The sequence below is a fragment of the Dunckerocampus dactyliophorus genome, chromosome 15 (assembly GCF_027744805.1).
Source record: "Dunckerocampus dactyliophorus isolate RoL2022-P2 chromosome 15, RoL_Ddac_1.1, whole genome shotgun sequence".
NCBI classification, from domain to species: Eukaryota; Metazoa; Chordata; class Actinopteri; order Syngnathiformes; family Syngnathidae; genus Dunckerocampus; species Dunckerocampus dactyliophorus.
The window spans coordinates 20,412,580-20,428,022 of NC_072833.1; the positions used below are offsets into that span (position 1 = coordinate 20,412,580).

The following is a 15,443-nucleotide window of genomic DNA, read 5'->3' on the forward strand; positions in this document are numbered from 1 at the left end:
ATCTGCAGTTTGGTGGCACAACATCTAAGAAGTAAGACTTGAGATACCCTTCTTTCCAATATTTTGGCTTTTAGCTCACATCCCAAGGTTATTGCTCCTCTCCAGACCGGAGATGCAGTGGAGCCAGCCTGGTGAGAAGAAACTGACGGGAGGCCAGAACTGGCAGAACAAGACCATGTCCACCACCCAGTGGAGCCCGGCCCCCATGGTTGCACAGCCCATGCCTGTGCCACACGTGGTAATACGCACAAGTCCACACCATATGTTGCATGTATGCAAATGAAGACTTTTTTTTTGTTTTTGTTTTTGTTTTGTTTTTTTACAACCATTTGCTTGCTGTCACTTCCTGCTCCACTTTGACCTCCTAATGCTCTTCTTCCGTCTGTTTTGCAGAGTCATGCCTTTGTCTTCCTTTCCCTCTTTGCTTGTGTTCACTTGTATCTCCGTTTTGCTTTGTCATCTGCTTGCAAATTATTTTTCGCTGTCCTTGTTTGATCCTTCGACTGTTTGTCTCATGTGTTTTTATGTGTTTGTATTAACCTTCATTTGTCTTTTTCTTCCCCTCACTTTTCTCTATATTTGCCTGCTCATCTATCTGTCTTTTGTCTCTTCTTCCTGTTGCGCCCTGATGCAGAATGGAATGTTCTATACTAGTTATGTAAGTACCCTAACAGTTGCTCTATGTTATGGTGTGCTAACAAAACCTCCTTTCTATAGTGGTTTCTTCCCGTCAATCTTTTGCTACAATTCATATGAATACACACGGTGGGGGATTTTAGGGTTGGGTGTTCTGCTCGAATGCTAAACATGACACTAAATCGTTTAATTGAAGCGCTTCAGTCTACCCCTTATAAGCCAGTTAAGATTGAAGAAGTGGAGAAGGGTAGGATTAAATAAGATCTCAATAACATATAAACCATAACCAAAACAGCATGAGATGTATGGACTCGAGGAGCTAGGTGGAACAATTTTTCTTCAATTTTGTTTTAGCTCTTGGCAAATATAAAACATTATTAGGGCTATCAATCCATGGAAATGTTTAATTGTGATTAATCACATTTTGTCCATAGTTAAGTCATGATTAATCACACTTAATCGCAGATAGAAATACGTTTTTATATGTAATAAGTAGAGATGTAAATCTCTAATTTGTATGATATGCAACTCTGATAACCACATCAGATTGTATGTAAAGGGATATACATTTTTGGAAATATGGGCCATTATTTTAATCCAAAAATGATATACACTACTCAAAAAAATAAAGTGAGCACTGAAGTAACACATCCTAGATCTGAATGAATGAAATATTCTTATTAAATACTTTGTTCTTTACATAGTTGAATGTGCTGATAACAAAATCACACAAGAATTATCAATGGAAATCAAATGTATTCTTATTATTGGGGGTGTCCTGTTGTCTATTCCATTTGCACAACAGCATGTGAAACTGTCATTCTTTGTTGCTTCCTAAGTGGACAATTTGATTTCACAGAAGTGTGATAAACATTGTGATTGATTAAGTGTTCCCTTTATTTGAGCAGTTTACATTTAGAAATCCCCCAGTTTTTAGATGTTTAATGCGAGCTGCGTTTTGTCCTACTTTCTTTTGACAGTCCTTGAACTTTCAACTTGAACTTTCACCTTCTAAATTTGTCCCATGCCGTGCAAATAAGACTACTATGCTGTATTTTTTACTCCTCTTTCTTTCTGCTCATATTTGGTCCCAAATGCTGATACTATGTTATTGAGTGCTAATGTGCATATTTTTGTCTGAAAAACAAAGTCCTGGCTCATACTGGTGGATGGTGGCTCTGTATTCATTTCGTGCTTGTAATTTTGTGTTGTTCCTGCCATAATTTTGCACAATACATAATAAGTAAGATCAGTTAGATCACTATAATGTACGTATGTTTTACTGATTTGTTGAAAAGCTTTCCCTGTGACAAGCTAGTGTGCTGCTAATGCTAGTGCTGCTAGCTCTTCAGTCATGGTCACATTGACACGAGCCCCCAAATCTTAAAAAAACGCTCATTAGTAGGGACACTCGTGTGCCCAGATACAACCGTATGAATGAAAATAAAAATATACCGGCGGGGCTTCAGTACCTTCTCGCTTCTCTCTGGCATGTCAACGTACTCTGTGACAACTCAACTTAGAGGGACATAACTTTGGTCATGTTGTCAGACCCATTTGCCAGGACTTTGAAGCTAAATTTACCAATCAAATCTTTGTCCATTTCTGCTCAATATTTGCTTCCACTTGTCACCCCTCTGTTTCCTCAAAATACGGTGTGGGCCAAGGGTCAAACAGGACATGCTCACGTTAATCGCGCATCAAAAAAACTTCAGTTAATAACTTTGACAGCTCTAATTAATATTATTTTGGCAATGTTCATCCAAACTCTGGGCCTGCTAATCGTAACACTATTACTGTTGCTTCTAATATGACATTTAATCATTTTTGTGGTCGCAAATCATTGGGATTTCTACTAGCCAATGTCCATAGCTTGTTGCCTAAAATTGATCTGGTAAAGTCTTGGTTACTCGCTGATAATTCTAATGTCTTGATGGCAATCTCTGAGTCGTAGCTTCATAAATGTGTTACTAATCCTGACATCCTAATATTGGGTTACATTGTCTTTTGCCATGATGTCGCCACTAAGGGTGGGGAAGTCACTCTCTTGTTATGTATCTTTGTCTAAAGCTGTCCCGAAGCAACTTGAATTGTTAGTTTTAAAACTTACACTGACAAAGACATTTCTCTCTTTCTGCCATCTGCCCCTGCTGGTGCATTAAAATCACTCAGTGAACTTGTGGCTCCTCATATATCCTCAGAGTTTACCCTTTTAGGTGATTTGAATTGGCACATGTCTAACCCTCCTTCGCCCCTGACCTGCCTGATTTGATCTGCCATAAACACCTTATGGCGGAGAGCCCAGTCCTCTAAGTCACCTGTTGACTTAGACAATGTAGAAATAAAACCACCCAGGCAATTAGGTCAACTAAAATCAGCTATTTCAAGGGCAAATTCTCATCCTGTGGCACTGACCCCAAGAGGTTCTGGAATACACTCACATCTATGGAAAATAAACTCACTTCCCCTCACCTACCCATCGCCACGAAATTTGGTGACACAACCAACATTTTGTGCATTCTTTGCTCTTTGCTCTTTGCAAGCCTTTACTGCCCGGTTCCTAATATTGCTCTGGTGCCAATCACTAATCCATCCAATAAAGTTGGCTTTTTCCTTCATCACATTTTTGCTTCAGAAGTTTTGGAGGAACGCATCAAGTTGGATTCAAATAAATCTGCTTGCCATGACAGGTTTGACCCTGCGTTTTTAAAAGGAGCTGCTAACATTATTACTTGTCCGTTCGTCTGTCTGTTTTCCCTTCTGGCTGGAAATCTGCCATGATTTGCACATTTTTCAAAGGCAGCTCTGCCTCTGACTTGCCTTGTAGAGAGTTTTAGAGGGACTCCAACCATGTCCTGTCCGATCTGTGGTCGGGGTTCTGAACTGGTCATTGATGCATCACCGCTAGGATGTTTTGTTCAGATAACTTAGCATATATTGACATTGGACTGGTTTCAGCATCTGTTATGCACGAAATGTATCAAAGTGGACAGCCCACCCTCGGTGTATGTGAAGCCGTGCTCAAACAGCTGTGAAGACAGACGAACATAGCTACTTGTTTTCATGAAAAAATATAACTGGTGTTGCCTCTCTTAGAGATGTGTGCGCTCAGTAGGAAAAAAAACAATGATACTTTTTACCTCGGCTAATATTAATTCAAGTGAGTGCAATATTGTGTCATTCACATGCTCTCCACATTGCCTCTTTGCCGATCGGGAACTAGTGGCTATTATCGCGCATTATTGTGTGGCTTGAAAATGGACCCTCATGCTGAGGTTGTCGTGAATTGGACTTGTCGAGTATGGAGGGCAGGGTTTAAATGCTCCCCGGTTAATCGCTCCCAGTGGGATTCCACTAAGCACCTCTAACCGCTGCATTTCTGCATTGTTGTAGTCCAGGCATGCATGCACGTTATCATTTTTACAGGGTCCTCCTGGACGGGGAATGGCATTTATTCTTTCCAGTGTCAACAATTCATGCTACATACAGCTTCTGTGACTTTTCCATGCATGTCGACTCATAAACGGCATTCAAATTCCCCAAGGGTCCTCTGGTATGTTGACGGCCGCCTCAACTTTTTGAGCCATTCTGAGTCATTTCCCTTTTCCCCCCTCCCCGAAGGCTCCAGCTTCCATGGCTTTCCCCATGACGACACCACAAGTGCCTGTGTACGGAATGGTGAGGGAATAGTGCACTTTTGTAAAACTGATTTGGGACTGTTCACAATCTTCCTTTTTCTTATGTCCTCCACAGGTCCCTCCCCAGGTGGGTCAAGTGGGTGGGGTACCAGTCATGGCTCCTCAGCCAGTGATGTACAACCAGCCTGTCCTCAGACCCACTAACCCCTTTGCACCCATGCCTGGAGCCCAGGTCAGACCACACGAAGAAACACTTCACAAAAAGTAACATTTTAGTGTGGAATTTGACACAAAGCTGAGTTTCTTTATTTTCTGTTTGTATTCAGATGCAGTTCATGTAATCCAGTCGACAGAGCAGGGGGGAAGCAGAGTGCCAAAAGTGACAAATTCACAAAAAGAAGAAAAGATGAGCTGGAGGCATAATTTGATCAAGCTAAGAGGACAAAGAGACTGAAAACCAACCAATGCCCCAAAAGAAGTTGATTACCTAACAGAGGGTGGAGGGGCCTGATTGGTTGTTGTCTGAATCAACATGCTGAAGTGTATGCGTGTGTTTGTGTGTGTGCTTCTGTTAAACATCTGAGCTGTGTACGGCTGCATGGATGGCTGCATTGAGGGATGTTTGAGACTGAGAGGATGCACGTGAGTGTTGCGATGCTCTCTGCTGCCACATTAGCTTTATTTCATACTGGTGCTATTTGCTCACCTTGGGGCTCTGTCTGCCTGCAACGGCCATCCAGAGCACTTTGGAGAGTACCTGTGTGTGTGTGTGTGTGTGTGTGTGTGTGTGTGTGTGTGTGTGTGTGTGCGCGCGCGCGCGTGCGTGCGTGTGTGTGTGTGTGTGTGTTTCGGCTTTTGCTTCAGACAACCACCCTGTTGTCAAGCCACTCCCTCGTTTGCCGTCCCACGGTCCAATCAGTGAACGAGTTGGATGCCAGTCACCACAAACGTTCTCTTCGTCAGGACATCTTTGTACTTTACATTTTCTTGCGTGCGCTCATGATCTTTGAGATGTTTCTTCATATGCGTTTTAAGCCAAATTGTTTTCTCTGCTTAATGCTACAATGACACATAAAGACGCAGGGCCAAAGTTGTGATAACTTGCAAGCATGGTAAAGAGGTGATCATGTCAGGTGTCTTCTTAAAGGCCCACTCACAAAGATTGTTTTGGAGGCCAGCGTGTCTGAGCTCTTTTTTTGACTTGTGTTTTTTTTTCAGAGGCAAAGACAAGTGCACAGCTTATTGAAATTTGCACCATCTGTCCTTTCATCTTCTCTAACCTGCCCACTATTATCTTCTCCAGCAAAGACATTCATCATATTTGTACCTTTTTCTGGGCAAGCCCACCATGATGATGGTGATTCCCTGTGATTGAGTAGATTGTTCATTAGATGGACCCATGTAATGGCTAAATAGGCTGCCTGTTGCCTCTTGTGACCTGTGTATGTCATTTTTCATTTTGAAGTCACTTAAACTGCACTGATTCTATTTAAGTGTCTTTAAGTCCCCCCTCCCTCTCACCTCCTGTGGGCCTCAAATGTTGTCTTGTGGAAAAAAAGACCACCGCCATAGTATTCATCCCAATGATTTGAACTGCATTTTGGTGTGCAATTCTGTTTCCCATTGAGGGCTATTTCTAAAGGTCAGACAATGTCAAGAGTTTTGCACTTTCTGTGTCAAAAGTGAAGGGGACAAAAATGGAAATGCGACAACATTTTTAAGTTTTACCACAACACACCAGCCACTTTAGCAGGTAACCAAACATTCCTGCCATTTGAACAATGAACTCTTTTTCTACTCTCGGCCACCAGTGATAGTCCAGTCGCCTCACGTCCATCCTTAGCCTTGTCACTAGTCGTCCTATCTCTAGAAGGCTTGTCTTATTGTTTGCTGTGTGTAGATATGTAAAGATAAACAATGCTAGTGATAGTCTCAGGCATCACTGTTGCTAATGGATAGATATTGCTCTTGCGCGCTTCTCGTTGCAGTCTTGTGTTAGCGTTAGACTCCTCATCGTACGCTCCTCGTAGTGCCGTAGATTTCCCGCCTTGTCCTGTGCTCTATTGTTTCTTTGAATCTTTCTTGGTGTCTTACTTTTAGATAAAATTCTGGTGCAGGCTGTGTTGTTTCACTTCTCTTCTTGCTGTTAGCATTGCTCCCCTCTTCTGGTAGATGTTTTCTTTGTCAAACCTGGTCATCTGTGCCTCTTTTAACGAAGTCAGCAGCCTACACGGTCTCTGATTGGACTGTTGAATATACAGAGGAAATCATTTTATCCAGGTCTTATGTCACTAAGACTAATAACACTCAGCACTTTTGTACAACATGTTGCAGTTTGAAGGTGGACCTGCTGTGAGTGAGCTCCAAGCGCTAACTCTCTGGCAGCTTCGTCAGGTCTTGGTTACGTGCAAGCTGTGGAGAAAGGACAATCGCCGCTCTTGTCGAGGTCAAACTGTGGAAGACCTAAAATTGAGCCCTAAGGAACGCCACATGATTCAAACCTATTTACAGTATGTGACCTTAGTGAGGAAGCCACTCAGTGTCAACAGTAACTAAAAGCTTATTATGGCCCAACAAGCCACTATGGCATTCACCAGCTTTTTTAGCAGGGGTTTTGCTTGTTTGGAACAATTTGGAAGGAGAAACGTGGCCACTAAGGGTTAGAGCAGCCACATGCGCTTAAATTTGGAACTGAAGCAAAACCTTTGCAAAAAGTACATTTAGCTTTTGAATTCCCACGTGCACACAGTGGAATCAGCAGCAGCAGAATGTCCCCCCCTTCCCCACCTGATGTAAGAAGGTGAAATCAAACCACATAAAACCTCACTAACCCGGCTTCAGACTTTTTTTTTTTTTTTTTTTTTTTTTTTTTTTTTTTTTAAACCAACTTCTGTTTCTTAGTGCAAAGCGTTTCTGCATGGGGCCAGTGGTGGAGCCAGACATTTTTCATTGGGGTGGCCAAGGTGAGACCATTACTCACACAGAGGTGGCAATAAGTTAATACCGGAAATGTCTAGATGGCCAGTGGGGTGGCCGTAGAGTTGTCATCCAAGGCCACCATGTTACTCCGCCACTGCATGAGGCCCAACCGAGTGTGACACGGCAAGCTCGCCTCCTTCGTCTTGAGTGACTCGTTGCTCTGTGGAGGTGGAAACTAGCGTGGCTCTCAGATGTTACTGTTAATGGCCGGTGAGTTAATGCTAATGACTTGTTTGTCCAGCTCATGTTTGACACTGGGAGTTGGGACTCAGGATAAGAATTCCTATGAAAGAGCGTTGAAGGAAAAACTTGGATAAGCCTTGATGTCATAAAAGTGTTCTTATCAGAGAGCTTGTCTATCGCTTTCTAAGGTCAGTGAGTGCATGTTATTGATTTTTTTTTCTCCCCAAAAAAGCATGATGTGATTGTGAAGTTGATCCATTTTGTCCACAGTCTTTTTCTTCTCATTTTGTATTATTGTTCTTCTCACTTTGTTGGTCCACTCTGATGGTGGAGCCACAGTAGCAAAGTTGTCTTTGCTGTGTTTTTTCTCCAGCGGTGTGGCGCCACCTGGTGTTAACTACAGCTTGTGAGTTAAAGAAAAAGAACAAGGACATTGCTGCCGCAGTCATGCAGAGAACACACGCCCTCGCTAACATCATAACCTGCATTATATTCATTTATGCTTTTTTTTTTTGGTTGTCAATGTAGCTAATTATGTAAGATATCAGCACAGATGTTATATTCCCGCTCATGTATGGGGGGGGGGGGGGGAGCCCAGCATTCAATGATGCCAAAGGCAACACCTTTTGATCTCTTTGTACATGATTTCTATTTATTTAATGCAGAATTATATGGATTGTGTCCAGCATGGAAAAGGCAAAGCAACAAAAATCACAGGCTTTTATTTGACAGCAGTTTATTTGTTTTTTCAGAGGATTGTTTTTCTCTTTTTTTTGGAAGAAATAAAGTCATTTTCCATTCCTAGATGGGTGTGGTGTGTTTATTATAATAATAATGGATTAGATTTTATAGCGCTTTTCAAGGCACACAAAGTGCTTCACAATGACGTGAACCAACTTATTCATTCACTTCCCACTCACTGGTGGTGGTAATCTAGATCTGTAGGCACAGCTGCCCTGGCGTAGTCTGACGGCAACGCCTCTCTGACCACTACCAAACATTCATTTATTCATCACTGTTGGAGGCAAGGTAGGTGATGTTTCTCGCCCAGGGACACAATGACTGGAGGGAGGATCAAAACACCAACCTTCCGGTTTCTGGATGTAACTTTGTGTTTTGTCATTCAAGGCCAATGACTGTGTCCTCAGCTTTACGAAAGATTTGTCTCAGAGATGTTGGGCCTCCTGTGACCGCCAACTCCCACCAGCAGGAATGTCCACCCACAGGGTACCCACATTTCCCCACCCCCCGCCTTCGTAGATAAACCTCGACAGCTGTAGTGTGCGACAGGAGAGCTGCTATTTTGGTCTTTCTCCCAGCCCAAAAGAGCGCGGCCTGGTCCCTTCCCCTTCTGGATATCTCCACTTGACCGCGGAAAGTTCTGGCGAGGTGGCCTCCAGATTACAAGAGACCTCCAGGAGGAAGGAAGACTGGTCGACATGGCGCTGCTGTGCTACAACAAAGGCTGCGGACAGAAATTTGTGGCAGACAAGAACAAGGATGGTGAGTTCTTGCTGTTGTCGTTTTAAGGGCCCTGCATGCTGTGATGCTTTTGGAGGTCTGTCTGGTCTAAAAGTTTGTCCAACTGGACGAACAAAACTGTACATTCATAAAAGTTGCTTACAAAACAGAAGGATGAGGAAATGTATCCGTGTGTTTTAAGTCAAAGCAATGAGAGACGTGATAAGCCTCGTGTCTTTGGGTGAATGACTGCTTGATATGGCTTACACACACACACACACACACACACACACTTGTGAACCAGCTGGCTCACCATGTTAACTTGTGTGTCTGCATGCTCTCCTATTTAAGATTCCTGCGTCTTCCATCCTGGAATCCCCATCTTCCACGATGCCCTAAAGGTAAAAACCTCATCGTCCACCTTTGAATGTTTTTGTTTTTTAAATTGTATTTTTATTTCATTATTTTAAACTTTACTATTTATTTTTATTTTAAACATGTATTTCAAAATTAGCATTTATTTACTTTAAATCAAAAATCATAACTTTAGAGTGTTTATATAAAACATTGCATTAAAAATGGAATAGTGAACCATTTTTTGGTATTTTTTAAATTTCTATTAATTTTATTTTTTTAAATACAATTTCATGTTGGCCGAGTGGTTGGATGGATGGAATTTATATATATATATATATATATATATATATATATACATTTATGTGTGTGTTTGCCCCGTTTTTGATTTTCTTTTTTTTTTTTTTTTGCAAGTTTGTCACACTTAAATATTTCAGATCATCAAACAAATTAAAATATTTGTCAATGACAGCACAGCTGAACACAAAATGCAGTTTTACATGAATCTTTTGAATTTTAAGGGAGAAAAAAAATCCAAACTTACATGGCCCTGTGTGAAAAAAATAAACACTTTTTCCACACAACTGTATACATACACACACACTATATATATAATATGTATATTAATATATGTGTGTGTGTGCGTGTGTATGTATGTATGTATGTGTTTATTTATTTATTTTAGTGGAAGGGGACTGAAAAGGAAACAAAATGTCAAACTAAATGTCTCTCCCTCCTGCAGGGTTGGTCATGCTGCCGCAAGAGGACCACAGACTTCTCAGAGTTCCTCTCCATCAAGGTAGAGTTTCTCTCAAATTAAAGTGTGGAGATATGTGGAAATAATTATAAAAGCAATCTTCACTCACTCACTGTACTGCAAAAAAGATCTGTGAGGATAATTCATAATGCTAAGTATAGAGAACATACAAACCCTTTATTTTTAAAATCACAGATATTAAAATTTGCAGATTTAGTACACTTTCAAACCACTAGAATAATGTATAAAGTTAATAACAACTCGTTACCCAAAAACCTAATAAAGTATTTCTCAATCAGAGAGGAGAAATATGATCTTAGAGGAAAATTAAACTTAAAACATTTATATGCGAGAACAACGCTGAAAACCCACAGCATTTCCGTGTGTGGAATAAAATGATGGAACGGATTGAGTAAAGAACTCAAACAATGTACAGAGATGAGCAAATTCAAAAAACAATACAAGCAGTTGATGTTTGCTGAATACAAGGCAGAAGAGTCCTGATTGTTCTGTCAGGTTTATTATTTATTTTTTTTAAATTTTATTTCATTTTTTATTCTTTATTTTTTTTATTATTTTTTTTTATATAATTTTCTTTGTTGTGTTTAAAAAAAAAAGCTTTGTTCTTTTTTATTTATTTATTTAGTATTGTCATCATTATTATTATTATTATTATTAATGTATGTGTATGTATATATATAATTTTTTTTTTCTTCTTTCTTTTTTTTGGGGGGAGGGCTATCTTACCGTTATCTATTATGGGTTATCCTGACTATCACTGAAAACATGACATGGAATGCAGGAAGTGAATAATATGTTCTGTACAAGATGTAGAATGGAAGGGGGGTAGGATTAAATAAGCTTTGCTTCTTCCTACTCCTTTTGGACATGTGGAACTGTCAAAGAATGATTCATGAGATGTATTCCATTGTAACCTTCATGTTCAAATAAACTAAACCAAACCAAACCAAAGTCAACTTGATGTTTTTTTTGGACACTTGAGGCAGTACCTCTTCTCAAACAGGGCTGCACCCGCGGGCCCCATAGCAATGAGAGGCCGTGCGAACCTCTAGTACCCGAGGTGTCGTCAGACAAGGCCACCGGCAAACACGGCAACGGTCAGGAGATCATTTACCAAGGACCCAAATCTGCTGAGAAACTGCAGAGAGAGAGACCAAGGTTAGCGTATTATTGTGCAGATGTGGCCTGCGATTGCATATAAGATACTGTGTACATAACAGCATTGCTGTGCACAGTTCAGACGAGCCAAAGACCAAACTGCCCATCAGAGTGTCGTCATTGCTGGCAAGGGAACTGGAGAAACTGGACATCAGCACGAGAGCCAAGAATGAGAAGAAAGGTAAGAAATAGCTTCTATTGGTGGTAGTTGAAGCACAGTAATTCATAATTAAGTTGACATGCACTATTGTGTACACTATATATCATTTGCAAATTTACTGTTTCTTTGTTTATTCTGACGTCCTGCGCTAAGCATCATGGGATATTAGCTGCAAAGGAGTGCTTTTTTTTTAAATGTAACTTTATTGACATTTTTTGTTTGTCTTGGGCTTCATAATTTAAGTCATCCGAATACAATAACAACACCTTTCTGGAAGCAAAAAGTGGTTGTTGGTTTGCAATGATATCATTATATAATTGTGTTTTGTCAAACGTAGAGTAACGTAGTTTCATGAAGGGTTCAAATCTGGAACACTAGTTGAGAAGTGACCAAAATCTGATCAATGTCAGAGCCCGACAGTGAATAAGCCAGCAAATCCATGTTGTTTCAATGATGTGCTTATGTTACTTAGCGTCGTGACCTAATTCAACAAGTTATCAACATTGCTTCGGTGCCGTGCTCCTGCTGGGACAATAAGGTGACAACCAGCTATCATGATCATTTCCACTTAATTGTTACAATCTGTTGCCAGAGAGTCAAGGTGCGGTGCAAGGGACGCGATGCAAGAATGCAGGATGCAAAACAGTGAGTGCCTTTTCGTGTTGTTTTGTAATTGATCATAATTGCAGATATTGAAATTGCTTATATTTTCATGCATTGTGTATATAAATGTTGTTGTTCAGGTCTATGAAGGCCCAGAAACTGACATGGAAGTCTGCACACATCACCCTGGAGGGCCGGTCTTCCATGAGGGGTATCACACGTGCACACACATACACACAAGTGTGCTGTTGGCATGTACTGTAAGTAACCTCTGACCTCTCCTCAGCTACAAGTACTGGAGCTGCTGCTGCATCAAGACCATGGACTTTAACGTCTTCCTGGACCAGAAGGGCTGCACAACAGGGAAACACTGCTGGATACCCAAACAGGTACGATACTGCAAGAGAAAACATGTATGTGTCTTGTTTCTGTCTCAAGCTGGCCTGCACATGTGTCAGCAGGACAAGAAGAAGGTGGCTTGCAGACACGACTGGCACCAGACAGCGAACAACATTGTCATGAGCATCTACGCCAAGAACGCCAATCCCGAGATCAGCAGTGTCGAGGCCAATGGGACGGTGGTCTCCTGTCAGATTCAGTTTGAGGAGGACAAGCTTTTCAGGAGAGACTTCCACCTTTGGGGGGTGAGTGCCTGCTAACAGTGCTAGCATGCTGTGTTGCTAACGCATCTTATGATCCTCTCCTTTCTCTGCTATCAGGTCATTAATGTCCAACAGAGCGCCGTCAACATGGTGCCCTCCAAAGTGGAAATCACCCTCTGCAAGGCCGACCAGGTGGCTTGGGGCAAACTGGAGGATCCCAGCTACAAACCGGAGCCGGAGCCCGTGGAGGAAACGGCGGTGGATGCCCTTGAGGCGCAGCGCCCCGACTGGGACATTGACGACGATGACATCAGCGACTCGGACGAAGAGTGGGCCTACGACACGCTGCCAAAGGATGCACAAAAGGAGTCAACAGCTGCAGGGAAGAGGCAGGCGGGCGGGGAAGACATGCAAAATGAAAAGAGGAGAGAGGTGGAGCAGGAGATGAGGAGAGCCAGGGAGGAGCAGAGGAAGGCCGAGGAGGAGAGGGAGAAAGTGAAGGAGCTTAGGAGTCAGGAGGAAGAGGAGGGATACGAAGAAATGCCCGAACTGGAGTGAAACCTCAAAATTACAGTAAATCCTTGTGTTTATTTATTGACCTTTTTATTTGAGAGAGCATGCATGGAATAAAACATTTTCTTTTTTAGATGTCTTTTTATGCTTTTTGTCATAACATGAAATACTAATACAGTTAATAAATAAACACAGTTGGAATTGACTTATTCGAATTGTGCATTCATTAAATTCAATCTACCTATTTTATTATGAAATGCAATTAAAATAGCAAACAGCGTTTAATAAACAAATCAATCTAGTAGTTCTCAAGTCGATTGCTTATGCCAGGAAAGTTCTCTGTTTTTAAAAATAGGGACGTTCTTTAGATCAGTAATTCTCAACCGGTGGGTCGCGGACCGTTTTCAGTGAGTTATGGGTCATTGTCAGGGCAAAAAAATGGTATGAAAATAATCTTGTGATTTTATTGTGGTGGTAATTTTTTTGCGTGCAGCGGGGTGCCGCGTATTAACACTCCTTAGAGCAGTGACAGTGCTGTGCTCTTTGAACCCCACTGTCCTAGAAGACCTATAAATGTTTGATAGTATATTGTGATGATTTTAAGTTGATATAGTCAGAGGTGTTTTCAGATAAAAAAAAAAAAAGTGCTCTTTCTTTGATAGCTTAAAGCCAACGACACCATGTGGCTACATAGGAGAGGAGGTCATCAACACAGACCCCATCAAACTGGCGATGCAAACAAAACCAATACCAGTCAACATAAATGGAACACACAACGCAAATGCACCACTCGTACTATGCGAGTATCACAATAACACTTGCATGCTGACACACATGCAAAACTAGTATACAGGCATCACCAAACCACAACATCACCACGGTGCGTAACCTCCTGGTAGCTAACCTCCCCCACACGCTACGCCAGGTGTGGGAAAACCTTTCGACTCACGGGCCACATTGGGTCAAAAAATTTGGCCGAAGGGCCGTCTGTGTATAGGTGGTCGTCAACAGAATCACATGCTCACGGTGCAACAAAATAACCCAACTCATCCACAGCAAGTTAACACATCACATAAATCAAGTGCTGCGACTACATAGATAACAAACAACAAAGTGCTAAACATAACACGTACTTTAAACTGTAATTTACAAGTGCCCGCAAGGCATGCTTGGTAATCCAGCAGCAACAACAATATGAACTATAAATGATAAAACATTGGATATGAAGAGTATGTGAACGTCCCTCCGTGTTTACTTCCCTGACAACCTCAACGTGTTTTGCAATTGAGCAAAAATGCGACAAACACAGTGCCATGTTGGGAGAGAGAGTACCACAAGTTACCCAGCATGCCTTGCGGTGGGAATACTGTATATAGGTGTAATTTTGGCATGGGTGTTGTGCGTAGCGTGCTACCGTAGCACTGCAAGTCATGTTGCCAGCTACAGCGCCATGGTAAAGGGATAGTTCTGATTTTTTAACAGGAAGTTGTATGATATCTCCATCAGCAGTGGACTATATCAACAGTGACTTACCCCGACACTTGGTCCTGACAGTCCAATTCTGGTTGGATTTCCGTGACGTTGTTCCGCTTAGTTGCTGAGTCATTTAAGTAAGGAGTTTGGCTTCTCAAAACAATATGTGCTCAAAAGTGTAATACATTTGCATCATACAAATGCCTCCTCCGGTCTGCGTAATATTTGTCTCCCGCCGTATCCCTGCGCGCTGTCACCTGTCCATTCTTGTGTATGTGATGAAGACGCTCCCATCTTCTTACGAAGCGCACGGCCATCTTGTTAACGTGTGTGTTCCACAGCAACTTCATGTCAAAAAATCCAAATTGTCCCTTTAAGGGTTTAAAAAAATTCATTCGGAAATGCCCAGTGGGCCAGATTAAGACGTTTTCTCGGCCTGTTGTGGTGCGCGGGCTGTAGTTTGCCCATCCTTGCACTACACCGTGGCACACAGTGTTATTTTTGCACTACCTCAAATTCAAAGTCTTTTCATTAAATATAAAATATTTGAGTAGTAAAGTTTTGGTTGCTGCTTGTCATTAAGGGTGATGGGGTGATGGTGGGCCCTGTAGCCAAACCACTTGAGTACTGCTTTAGATGATAGCATTAAGAGTGTTAAAGTGCAATATTTACTGTTTGTGAAATTGTAATAGCCCACTGCATAGTAGGGTGGGCCAGGATGAAAAAAAATCTGTCCCCCTAGAGGTGGCATGCCAGAAAATTAATTGAGAACCACTGCAATAACAACGTGGAGACAATTTGAATTATGTCTGCAGTAATTCAATAGGGCACCAGGTGGGGGTAGCGCACCGCCCACTGTAGTCACTAACCGCCGTTCAAAAGTATGAAGAAAAAGTATGCGCATG

At 41.7% G+C, this 15,443-nt stretch overlaps 2 protein-coding genes across 9 annotated transcripts in view; both read left to right on the plus strand.

The window, feature by feature from the left end:
• si:ch211-200p22.4 (phosphatidylinositol-binding clathrin assembly protein) overlaps nucleotides 1–8,026 on the plus strand; it is a 53,121-nt gene extending 45,095 nt beyond the window's left edge. For 3 of the 8 annotated variants that reach the window (XM_054800051.1, XM_054800055.1, XM_054800052.1), the window contains 6 exons: nucleotides 1–31; nucleotides 106–238; nucleotides 635–658; nucleotides 4,258–4,314; nucleotides 4,390–4,506; nucleotides 4,601–8,026. In XM_054800051.1, coding sequence (XP_054656026.1) covers nucleotides 1–31; nucleotides 106–238; nucleotides 635–658; nucleotides 4,258–4,314; nucleotides 4,390–4,506; nucleotides 4,601–4,615 — 377 coding nt within the window. In that variant the 3' untranslated portion in view covers nucleotides 4,616–8,026. The remainder of the gene's footprint in view (nucleotides 32–105; nucleotides 239–634; nucleotides 659–4,257; nucleotides 4,315–4,389; nucleotides 4,507–4,600) is intronic. The other 5 variants (XM_054800053.1, XM_054800056.1, XM_054800057.1 and 2 more) reach the window with 3 other exon arrangements.
• A 207-nt stretch (nucleotides 8,027–8,233) lies between these two features.
• Nucleotides 8,234–13,254, plus strand: zgc:92429 (uncharacterized protein LOC445063 homolog). Its single transcript, XM_054800059.1, has 11 exons — nucleotides 8,234–8,663; nucleotides 8,756–8,939; nucleotides 9,249–9,298; nucleotides 9,994–10,050; nucleotides 11,033–11,187; nucleotides 11,265–11,368; nucleotides 11,940–11,992; nucleotides 12,091–12,161; nucleotides 12,237–12,339; nucleotides 12,412–12,594; nucleotides 12,670–13,254. Exons 1-11 carry the CDS (start codon nucleotides 8,649–8,651, stop codon nucleotides 13,108–13,110), a joined length of 1,416 nt encoding a protein of 471 aa, XP_054656034.1. The 5' UTR covers nucleotides 8,234–8,648; the 3' UTR covers nucleotides 13,111–13,254.
• Nucleotides 13,255–15,443: the final 2,189 nt, after the last annotated feature.